Genomic DNA, 11,653 nt, shown 5'->3' with positions numbered 1-11,653 from the left:
ACTGTTTCTTTTGAAATGTACTTTGCTTCTACAAGTGTGAACATTCTCTTCCATTGGCAGGATTTCCATACTGGAGATTGTGAGAGCAAAACTTTTGAATTATCTCCATCATTTGAAGAATCAGAACGCAAACAAAATGCACTGGGAAAATCTGATGCTTCTCTTGTTGGTGAGTAGCCATATGAAAAGAAGCTGGGTACGAAATTAAAATTTTACAAATAAATCATTATTAAAAGCCAAGGTGAGTGACCCAGGTTCAATCCCTAGTTCTGCAGAAACCAACACAAGCCAAGGAAAGTCCAAACTTCCACGTTTTATTAAGTAAGTCTATGCCAGCCACTGAGAAAATTGCCTTTTAGTGTACCTTACATCCTTGTATTTTTTCCATTTGTATGTGTGATATGTGCGTGTGCGCATCCATATTTTCCATATTATGTGGGCACATGCATATGGATGTCCAGGGTGGGTGTTGGGAATCTCCTTTGATTACTCTTCTACCTTCTTTATTAAGGCAGTGTCTTCTAATCAAACCCAGTGCTTGCTGATGGGGCTAGTCCTGGTGGCCAGCTTGCTCTGGTGACCGCCTGTCTCTACCTTCTGAGGCTGAAGTCATAGGCAAGCTGCCAGCCGTCCCCAACATTAACATGGGTTCTCAGAAAGTGTACTCTGGTCCTCACTGTGGGACTAGTGATGTAACGATTGAGTCATTTCCCAGCCCTTACATTTATAAACGATACCTTAGAGATCCTAAGTGGTTTTGTTCTCCTGCTAAAATTCTGTTTTGGTTTGACTTCTGCTTCTTTTGTTCATTTAAGTCGAGGCAGACAGGTCTTAAGCAGCGTGCTAATGGATAGCTTGTTTTGTAATATGGTTCAAGGTATTGCTGAGTCAAACTGCTCTCAGGCATTAGACCAGAGTTCTAAAAGTGGGGCTGGAAAGATGGCTCAGTGGTTTAGAGCACTTGCTAGAGTTACTCTTTTGGAGACTTAGGTTTAATTCCCAGCACCTAAGTGGTGACCTAAAAATCATGTGTAACTCCGTTTTCAGAGGATCTGATGTCCTTCACTGGCCCCAGGAATTCGTGTGGTGCACATATGTACATGCACAAAACATCACACACATGAAATAAAGCTTTTTTTTAAATTTTTAAGAAAAGTTCTAAATATAGAAAAGTTTAGACTGCAAGACTACAAGCGTTTTTTTCATGTGCTTTTCTCGTGGGCTCCCTTTAGCACTCTGCACACCTGAGTGTACACCCTTCATTTCCTTGATCTGATCTCTCCATCAGCAGCTTTCCTCTGATTTTGTTGAATGGTAGCTGTCACGCTGATGGAAATGCTTAGATTTTTTTACTATAATTCTATAATCCAGATGTGATGTGTAATCAAATATCAGGGAACAGAACCTGCTTGACTTTTGTGTTGGATGCCCTGCATCCGCTGTGCCCATAATACCTGAGAGAACAACTGGAAGGCAGGGAAGCTGAGAGGGTTGCGGGCCTCATTGGGAAGGTGTGCTGGAGTAGAACCTTCTCGTCATGGTGTAGCAGCAGAAAGAGGAAGCAGTACAGGAAGGGTCAGGGTAATATATAGTGCCCAAGGATGTGTCACTTGTGACCTACATCCTCCATCTTCACCTCACCTGCTGTAACAGCTTCCCAGTAATGCCATTATAATATGAATCCAGCAAGAAATTAACACCAGACAAGCAAGTTGGTTCATCGGGTAAAGGCATTTGCTACACAAGTCAGGTGACCTGAGTTCAGAAGAACCCAGCTCCCCAGAGTCGTCCTCTGGTCACCATAGGCTTACCACGTACATACACACAATCATCTCGTAAAGAGATCAATCCATTTATTGGGTTAGTGTAGTGTGAATCCTCGAGAGTCTGGGAGAGCTTCCAAAGGATGTATTTAGATGTAAACTAGGGGTAAACACACAACGATACAGTTCAGGTTAGCCGCTGCCACAGTTGTTCTGCCCAAGGGGAAAGAGCGCCAGCAGCAAGCTGCCTTCCCCTCAGCCTGTCAGTTATCATGTAACAGACAAGACCACACCCTAGAGCCCCAAGTCATTGGCTAACTGGATTGAAATCCCGTGACAGGTTAGAGCCATCATGGCCCTAATTATCACTGGCAACATTACTGTAGTCACCCCAGAGGTCTGCTGTTCAGCCTAGTAAGTTGACAGTTAAGATTAATATCACATTCCATTGCTCAGATTTGATTTTCATAGCAATTCTGTACGGGAAAGTAGATGACGTTGGTCTCACTCATAGGTTAAAGACTGAGAGAGAAAAATGATACCAAAAGTCATATGTTTAATGAATTATTCAGATAGGATTTGAATCTAACTCTGATTTATAAATCTAACCTATTTTTTTCATGCCTCATGAAATTAAGTTCCCAATTAGGAATAGTTAATAAACATAAATAATTTGAAGATATTATTTAGTGTTAATTATATACAAGATAGTTCTAGGTACCTGTTAGACCATTTAGATCACATGACAACTTAGATGCATGTATTCCTAGGTGACGAGTGAAGCCAGGTAGAGACAGTGTGACCTTTCCAGTGAAGATCAGAACCAAGAACTGATCAGGCAGCCATAGAGCCTACACTACTTTCTATAATGCTAGCGACTCTTCTTGCAGAACTGAAGGAATGTGCGTGCTTTGGTTCTTGCAGGCCAACTGCAGTGAGCCAGGTCCCTTAGCATATTCTATGAATGTGGGGAAGAAAGATCATCTGGGTGCTGGAGAGATGGCTCACTGGGAACAGTGACTTCTGAGTTGCCTGCATTCCGTTTCCAGTGCCCACATCAGGCTGCTCAGAGCTGCACAGAGCTTCAGCTCCAGCTCCAGAAGGATCCAACACATAGAGCACCCGTGCACAATGTGCACACAGACAGACAAACATCATTATCTTTTTCACTAGGTGAATAGAGGTCAGATGAGATGATGACCAACAGTGATGCTGGTGGTCACTGTAACCATGTCCAGCATGGCCAGAAATGTGGGAAAATACCTGGTCACAGAGCAGAGGACTCGAGCCGCACAGGGCCACAGCCAGCTGCTCCTTCAGAGTCAGAACAGTATCATTTGCTATGTCTTAGCATCAAGGAGCTGGGGACCATGGCAGCACCTTTGCAGGAATTGAAAAGGACAGAATACGGGGATCTGAGCACTTGGGGTGAGAAAGTGTGGCCTTGAGACCGCCTGCGATTCAGTGACAGTGTTTTACTTAAAGCAAGTTTTCCATCCTTAGTCTACCTAGTGGATGTTACAGTTTACTAGCTCTGAGAGCTGTGGCCAGCACCCCTCAACTGTGGAATATATACAGCTAAAGACAGACCAACTGGGGTGTCTTGAGATCTTGGGATTCAGGGCATTCCTGCATTTGGTTGGGCGGAGGTGGTATAATTTTTCTGAGTTAACTCACCAGTATCTGCCTGTTGAATCTTTTGACCTAGAAAATACTCGTTCATGGGGAGCACATTAAGACAAATTACTAGACATGTAGTTTTTTGTTTTGTTGTGCTTTATGGCGGTTTTTTTAAAACTTAAAATTGTAAATGAACTTTAAATTTAAACTGTGTCTTTAAAGAACTGTTAGGTCTTCTGTGTAGACAATTGAGAGGACCATGCTGGGGACATTTTAAAATTCCTTTTGTTATCTAATGTCTGTCTGTTATATTCAGATTCTAGTGTTAATTGTGTACCACTTTCTTTTTCAGACAACAAAGTACATTTGCCTTTTGACCGAGAGCATGAGTCAGCATCCCAAAAGATGGAAGATGTTTGTAAAAGCCCCAAGCTACTTCTTCTGAAATCTGATAGGGCAGCAAACAGTGTGCAGAGACACTCTCCGAGGACCAAGATGAGACCTGTAAGTTTGCCTGTAGATCGGCTGCTGCTTCTTGCAAGTTCTCCTACTGAGAAGAGCAGCAGGAATATAGGAAATGGAGACTCAGACAGATTTGGCAAGAATCCTGCCTTTGAAGGACTTCATAGAAAAGACAACTCAAATTCTAGTAGTTCCAAAGTGAATGGCTTTGACCAGCAAAGTGTACAGAAATCCTGGGATAAGCAATATGAACGGAACAGTTTTACTGCCAAGACTACGATGATTGTGCCCAGTGCACACTCCGAAAAGGGATTGATAGCAAATGTTGGGAGTAGCGAGGACCATTCCAGTACTGCCACGCAGGCCAGTAACCTGCACGCAGAACCAGCCAGGTCAGCACGAGACACATCAGAGCGGAGGGCCTCGGACTCCTGCCCTGTCGCTGCTGTCAGAGCACCCAGAACGCTGCAGCCCCAGCACTGGACAACATTTTACAAACCGCCTAATCCCACCCTCAGTGTCAGGGGGACTGATGAGAAAACAGCAGTGCCCTCGGCAGCTGTGCCTCCTGCCACCCTGCATGTTCCCCAAAGTCATGTGGCGAAGTCAGACCCAGATGCAAGGGTCCTGTCGACTTGCTCTGTGCAGCCAAGTGGTCAACCTAAAGAGAACTCTGAGGAGCCCGGGCTGCCTGAGGGGACTCCAACCTGCCAGAGACCACGGCTAAAACGAATGCAGCAGTTTGAGGACCTCGAAGATGAAATTCCACAGTTTGTGTAGGGTTGTCAGAACTCAGATACCCTGTTTTGTTTTGTTTGCGAAAGGAATTTCTGGACAGGGCCCTTTGTATAGGATTGCCAGAGCTGTGTGTGAGTGATTGTGTTGTTTGTCGATCATGTGGGATGGGAGAGTATCCTGACAAGACTGCATTTATGCCTCGCTGGATGATCTTTGAAGCTGTAAAGAAAATGCGTGGATTCATAGTTTTTAGAGTTGATTTTCCCCATAAAATGATCCATTTAAATTCATCCTTAATATATGATAGCTTGTAGCAGGGGTGCAGCTTGGGGAAATGAGCTTTACTGTGCAGAGTGAGATCAAGTGCATATTTATAAAATCCTTCTGAAACTAGTTCCCGGAAGATGCCATGTGCTGTGATTTCCCACAGTTTCCTAGGATGTCTTGAACCATTTGTGCTTCTGAGTTGTATGTAAGCTTTTATTTTTCAATTGGAAATTCTCCTTCTAATATTTACATAATGGCCAATGGGTTTGCCAATCTGTATTTAATTATATTTTAGTTGCCAATTTTTACATGTGGTTTAACTGTACCCAAAAAAATGCACTTAAACCTGAACCATATAGTTCCGTTACCTTTTATTTGGCTTTGGATGTTTTAATACATTTGGTAGGGGTTTGAGGGTTTTGTTTTATCTTTTAGTTTTGTCTATATAAATTTTTTTTCAACAGTTCTGAACTTTAAATATTTTGTATAGTGGTCCAGAAAAGATGCTATTTTCAGAAGTTTTTAAATTCAGTACATTTCCTCTTTTTATTTCCCAGGTTTTGTTTAAACTGTTCCTTTTATAAGAAATGTTTTGACTTATGAATCATTTTATATACTTTTTCTACCTGACTTTCAATTATTGAAAATGTATAGTTCATTCAAAAGAGTGAAGAGTTATTTAAGTTGATCCCCAGAGTTTAGAAATTTGAGAGATGTAGATGATCAGATCTGTGTCTTAAAAAAACAAAAACAAAACCCTTGTTTTCCAAACCTGTACATTACTGTTACCTTCTGTGTCGTCGTTTTGTCTAAAATAGGATGTAAAAGGGACAACAAATACAGTAGCCTTTTGTATGTGTGACTTATTAATGCTTTTGTATGACCTTGTTATATTTGATAAATATATGTACATATTCACTTGTTAAATTATTCGAGGTTCTCATGGCTTGTCTGACACTGCTCGGCTGAAGTTGTGCACATGGATGTAATCAACCATTGCCTTAGGGTCATGCATCCCTCACTACAGCTTGGGGTGTTTGTGACAAGTTGTGTTGGCATCTCTCATTCAGAGCCGGGGGGATGAGTAACCAGCTTTTTCACAATCAACTTTGTTTTTATTCTTACCACACACCCTATTGCTGTGAAAACCTAAAATGAGTCAGCCAACATTTATTGAGCCCCTTCTGTATTCACAGATTTACAAAGTTTTAATAAGTTTTCATAGCAACCTATATGTGCAGGCGAGCATGTTATTCCCCTGGCACTGATGGCAGTAGGAACTTAGGTGACACACGTTCACAGCAGAGTTAGACCTAAAACAGAAGGGCTCTCTGATTTTGATGGTTGGCGCTCTTAGCGCTCAGTATCACCAGAGAGTATTCAACTATAACAAATACTCCTCTAAAAATTCTTACTGTGAACTACACCTCAAGATGACTGTGTGAATCATTTTTACGTGTGTGGCTCAGGAAGGAACAGTAAGCATGTTCATACCGTTATGCAGGTGTGCATAGCTGGCCGTCTCCACAACTTCACCTTCCCACTCTAAGACTGGTAGAGGGTACTTTTAACTCCAGTTGAGTGTGTGAGGACAACCCAATCAGTGAGTCTCTCGTCACGTAAAGCTGCCTCTGTTCCCCACTTTGCCAGTGGCTCTGCAGAGCTCTCTTCCATTAGGGCTTCCTGACTCTGGCCCAGATTATTCTGTTTTCCTGGGAGAAGTAAGCAGGCTTCTGGAAAAAAGAAATGTCACAGTATGTGCTGTGCCTGCACCCAGTAGCAGCAGCCAGCCCCGGGAGTTGTTCTATGACATCCGGAAATGGACATGAGCAGGGGGAAGGGGCAGAAGCTACGAGTCCTGAAAAGGAGCTTTCAGACCTCCAGAAAGCTTTATGGCAAGCAGTTATGAAAAATTGATCATATTTCCCTAAACAGGCTTAGCAGAGCTTCTGATTATTTTTAAATAACTTTGATATATTATAGGCAGGCTAATTCCTTTGCTGTGGGGATTCTGCGGTCCCCGCGGGGATTTGCCTAGTGATCTCACAAGCAGAACGACTTGAACCTCACTTCCTTTTGAGTTTAGGTGGACCGCGGCAACACTATTCACGGCTGTCTTTGTGTTGTGGCCTCTGCATAGCTACATCTCTTCACATTTTAACTGTCGTGTATTTTTAAGTAAGTTATGGTTCACGGAATTGTTTTTTTTCCCTTCCTGAAGATAGGAAATAATTTTGCACGCTGGTGTTCTTGGATGTGTGATGAGTCGGTTCAGACCACAGTCTGCAGAGTTCTCACAGTCGGTACCCAGAAGTCAGTTTCCCTGTGAAACAGCAACAGAAATGAAAGCTTTTGGGACTTCATTTCTTCAGGAGAACAAATCTAGTGAAAGATGCCCAGAGCAGAAAATTTTAGGTCATCCCGAGTCATTTACACAGAGTGTTCTATAATACATATGAATTGGAAACCGCTATTTCTTATATATGACCAGAGTGCACCATTAAACTCAGGAGGTTAGCATCATAATAGTGATGTCTAATCATTGATCAAATTTTTATTGGTTGCCCCCATTAATGTTCCTGTCTATACCATTAGCCCAGTCCCAGGTCACATGGTGTGTTTAGCTGTCCTCTTTGGTCTCCTCCAGTCTGGAACAGTTATTTGCCTGCCACCCAGTAGCCTCATACTTAAGAAGCACAGACCAAATTATGGCATCAGTTTAGGTTCATGTGATGTTTCTGCACAGATAGGGTCAGGATATACATTTTTTTGTCAAAAAAAAATCAATGGTTCTGTGTTTTTGTTATACTAGGAGATGAGTAATATCTGTTTGCCCTGGTGCTGTTGCCTTTGGTCATTTGATGAGGATAAAATCCAGGAAACTTTTCCATTGTAAAGCTGGTAGTGAAGATGTACTTTGGGGGCTGGTTTGGTAAGCAAAGGCTCTTGCATTGCACATCTGGTGATATGAGTTCAATCCTGGGACCCAAGTAGAAGTGGGAGGAGAGAAGCCACCCAACACAGCTGCCCTCTGACCCCCAGCGCACGCCCTGATGTGCAGGTGCCACACGGTAAAAGACGAACATTTGAAAGCGTAAGCACTTTGGGAGGAGATTCCTAGGAACTATAAATGTTTTCCCTGGCTTGCCTACAGCTAGTTTTGAGTCCATTGGCAATTCTTGTCTGAATCAGTCACGACTATTTTGATTGCCAGATGGTGAATTCATTGCTTTGGGATTTTGCTGTAGAACTGTCTCTTCCTTTGTTTATTTTCGTCAGTAGAGACTCAGATTCCTTCTTCACAGAGTAGATTATGATATGTCTCTTATTTTAGTGCTGAAATTGCCCCAGAATTGACTTGTGGGAGTCTTTTCAAGGTGACTTGTGACCCTTTGGTATGGCCACCTCAACTGGTGCGTTTATTTAGGAGGTGTGTTAATTGTTACAAAGTCACCTGACTTTTTCCATAGCTCAGATGAAGAATTAGGTATTTTCCAAAAAGCTCATTGCTCCTTTAGGTGAAATTTAAGTTCCTGAGCACTTAATCTAGTCCTTTCCAGACTTAAATCCCTCCTCAGTAGGCATCTCATCAGCTAAATAGATCCTCAGTTGTGGATCTGTTTAGCTTCTGAGCACTGCTTCTGAGCACATTGATCGATCGCAAGGCAGTCAAAACTGATCTTGCTGGGTGGTGGCCGTGCACACCAGCTCTTGGGAGGCAGACTGAGCTCTGGCTATACAGTGAGAGAGACCCTGTCTCAAAACCAAATTCAAACAAAGACCTGATTTCAACCACATCTTCCCAGACCACACTAACTGAACCCTTGACCCCGTTGACGTCAGTCCTCAGCACTCAGAATTCTGGGCCCAGGAGAGGGGGAAGAAAGCAGTGCACCATCTTTTTAAGTGAGCAGTTACTGAAAAGTGACTGCAGAAAACTTTTCAGTGAAGGCCATATGTGGTTCGAATTGTCTTCACAGCCCATGTAGTTACTTTGCCAGTATAAAATTAACATTTCAAAAGAATTAGTGTAGAAGATTTAGTCTTGTTCCCAGGTTACAAATTTTCATTTAGGGTTCATCTTTGGCATCTTACATAAATGGCTCATGAGCAGTAATGGTACCTACCTCACATGAAAACCTGCCTCAGCCTCGTGACGGTATGTTAAGTCAGGAGAATGGTACATGGTGTCTTTACTGTGACAAAATGCCTGAGACTGACACCTTAAAGGTGGCAAGGTTGGTGTGGGCCCATGGTTTCCATGACTGGCTCCGCTGCTGGAGCTGAGCTGAGACAGACTACCACGGCAGGGGAGTATGTGGTAGAGGCGACTGCTGTCCTCACGGCAGCCAGGAAGGTGACCAGTGGACCAGTCTCTCAGTGGTACACCTCGTGTGCCCCACTACCTCCAGCCAGGCCCCTCCTCCTGTTTTCCACCACGTTAGTCCATTTAGCTATATAGTTCTCTCAGTGGATGAACAAGGCTGCACTGGGGAGCAAGCCTGTAGGAGACATTGTAGGTCCAAACCATAACAGCGTCACTGACTTGAAGCCTTTCGCTGTCTAGGCAGTGCTGAGTGGTAAGGGAATGTAGCTCTGAGCTGTAGAGATGGGTGGGCTGGACCCTTCCGGGCAGTAAGGACATACTAATAGCTGTAGGCACATGGTAGTTCTCAGCCTCCCTAACGTTGCAACTCTTTAATTCAGTTCCTCATGTTGTGGTGACCCCCAACCATAAAATTATTTTTATTGCTACTCCATAACTAATTTCGCTACTTTTATAAATCATAAATGTTTTTGGAGAGAGGTTTGTTGAAGGGGCCATGACCCACAGGTTGAGAACCTCTCTGGCATAGAGCCTGCTGTGGTTGCTCTCTGGTAAGTTCTCTTATTTCTAGTTCACTCTTTAAAAAGTCCACTTTGTAGTTATTTAATAGTTTTGAGAGAGATTTGACTGCCTTTTCACACAAGCAAATAGATAACACAGAAGCCACGCTCCCCAAAGTGTGTGTAACCAGCAAAAGGTGAACGCAGGTGTCTTCGTTGTAAATTACCTCGTCGGTCTTTTTAAAGCAAAGGCAGCTACCAGTCATACTTAGAGAGTTTTCTTTCTGGTTGCTAGGATACTAAAGTAAGGCATATCCCAACTCTGACAACTTTTAGTGTGTGCGTATAAAAATTTATTTCAAGTTTTCATCTAAAATCTCTTAAGTTTTCCTGGGCTGTGGGGAGTTGTGCAGGTGACGCTTGAGGAGCAAACACAGCAGGTGACAGGCCTCACACGCCAACCCCTCCCTTCTCTCCCCAAAGCAAGCCAGGGAAGCGAGGCTGTAACAGCTTTTACAGCATAGACGGAACAAGAAGTAAAGGGGATCTTTAGCTTTTGCTCACAATCAGGGGAAGGGTCCTCAATCCAAGGGTCAAAAAAGACCCTAAGCCACTATCTTTAGGCTTAATGATGTAAATACTAGCTTATTTGTAGGAACCCAATTAACAGGGATTAGTGAGCCATTGTGGATGGAAAAGAGGAAAGGAGACCTGACCTGGAAGCCCGGGGAGCAGGAGCTCTCTCCACGGGTCATGAGTGGTACTGTGTGATCCCAGCTGGTCCTGAGCCTAAAACAGGAGGCTCTCTTGAGCAGAAGAGTTCAAAGCCAGGCAATGTGGCAAGAACTTTATTTGGAAAAAAAAAAGTGAAAACAAAAGATTAAAAATGAATGGCTTAAGGAAACCAATCCTAGGCAGAAATACAGCAAAGCAGGAAAGAATGAAGACTCCTATAGAAAAACATATATACCGTGAGCATTGGAATTTGATGTTGAATTCGAACACATGACAGCCATGATGGAAAAGGTCAACGAATGGAGTTAAATATTTAAATGTTCTGCCAAGGGGCTGGAGAGATGGCTCGGTGGTTAAGAGAACTGGTTGTTCTTCTAGAGGACCTGGGTTCAATTCCCAGCACCCACATGGCAGTTCACAACTGTAACTCTAGTTTCAGGGGATTTGACACCATCACACCAATGCACATGGAATAAGTTCAAATAAATTATAAAAAAAAGTTCTTTCAACATCAAGGAAGTATTAAAAGTAATGACATTTTAAATTTAATAAGTTGAGTAGAAAAAAGTAAGTACTTGAGGACTTTAATTTAGGTGGGGTTGATTACTTGGATAATCCAAAAGAAGGCGAGATCAAAGAGGAAAAAAAAACAGAACAGAAATAGTCTGATAGTAGAGAAAACCCCACCTAAATGAATAATTGAATCCAAGTTATGTAAATACTCCAATAAACTAAGGTTGTCGACTAGAGAGGGAGAAAACCGAATCTACTTCCTGCTTACAGGAGACAAAGGTGCCCAGGAAAGACAGAAAGATGTGGGTTACAGCTACTAAAACTGAGGTGACTGCGCCAGTGTCGTGAAAACCAAACTAAGTAAAACACCACTGAAGAGAAGATTTACAACTAAAAAGTCACACGATCAAGGCTCCATAAATCCACACAACACTGTTCCTAATGTACATGGCAGACAGCTGAGAGGAAAGCTGGGCGAGCCCAACAGAGTCACTGCAGCTGAGCTCGGAGCTCCGAGTAGCACGGGCACCACGAATCCCCTGCAGTGCCGATGACGCTGGGCGGAGAGCAGATTCCTGATCCACTGAAGCTTGTGTATCAGAAAGTTAATAAACTGACAACAGAGGCCATAAAGAAAGCCTCTGAACATCGCGGAGGATTTAAATAATTCAAAAGTGCTCTCCAACCTCAGGAGAAAGTGCTGAAAATTAGCAACAAGACGACTAGAA

General features: G+C 43.0%; 1 protein-coding gene across 3 annotated transcripts in view; it reads left to right on the top strand.

Moving 5' to 3' along the window:
• The window catches only part of Arhgap29 (Rho GTPase activating protein 29), a 68,261-nt gene extending 62,484 nt beyond the window's left edge, over positions 1 to 5,777 (top strand). For all 3 annotated transcript variants that reach the window (XM_075981480.1, XM_075981479.1, XM_075981481.1), the window contains 2 exons: positions 61 to 169; positions 3,736 to 5,777. In XM_075981480.1, coding sequence (XP_075837595.1) covers positions 61 to 169; positions 3,736 to 4,625 — 999 coding nt within the window. In that variant the 3' untranslated portion in view covers positions 4,626 to 5,777. The remainder of the gene's footprint in view (positions 1 to 60; positions 170 to 3,735) is intronic.
• Positions 5,778 to 11,653: the final 5,876 nt, after the last annotated feature.

This window comes from Microtus pennsylvanicus, chromosome 7 (genome assembly GCF_037038515.1).
Source record: "Microtus pennsylvanicus isolate mMicPen1 chromosome 7, mMicPen1.hap1, whole genome shotgun sequence".
Classification (NCBI taxonomy): Eukaryota; Metazoa; Chordata; class Mammalia; order Rodentia; family Cricetidae; genus Microtus; species Microtus pennsylvanicus.
The sequence above is the reverse complement of the archived record's forward strand: the minus strand, read 5'-3'. Positions and strand labels throughout refer to the sequence as shown.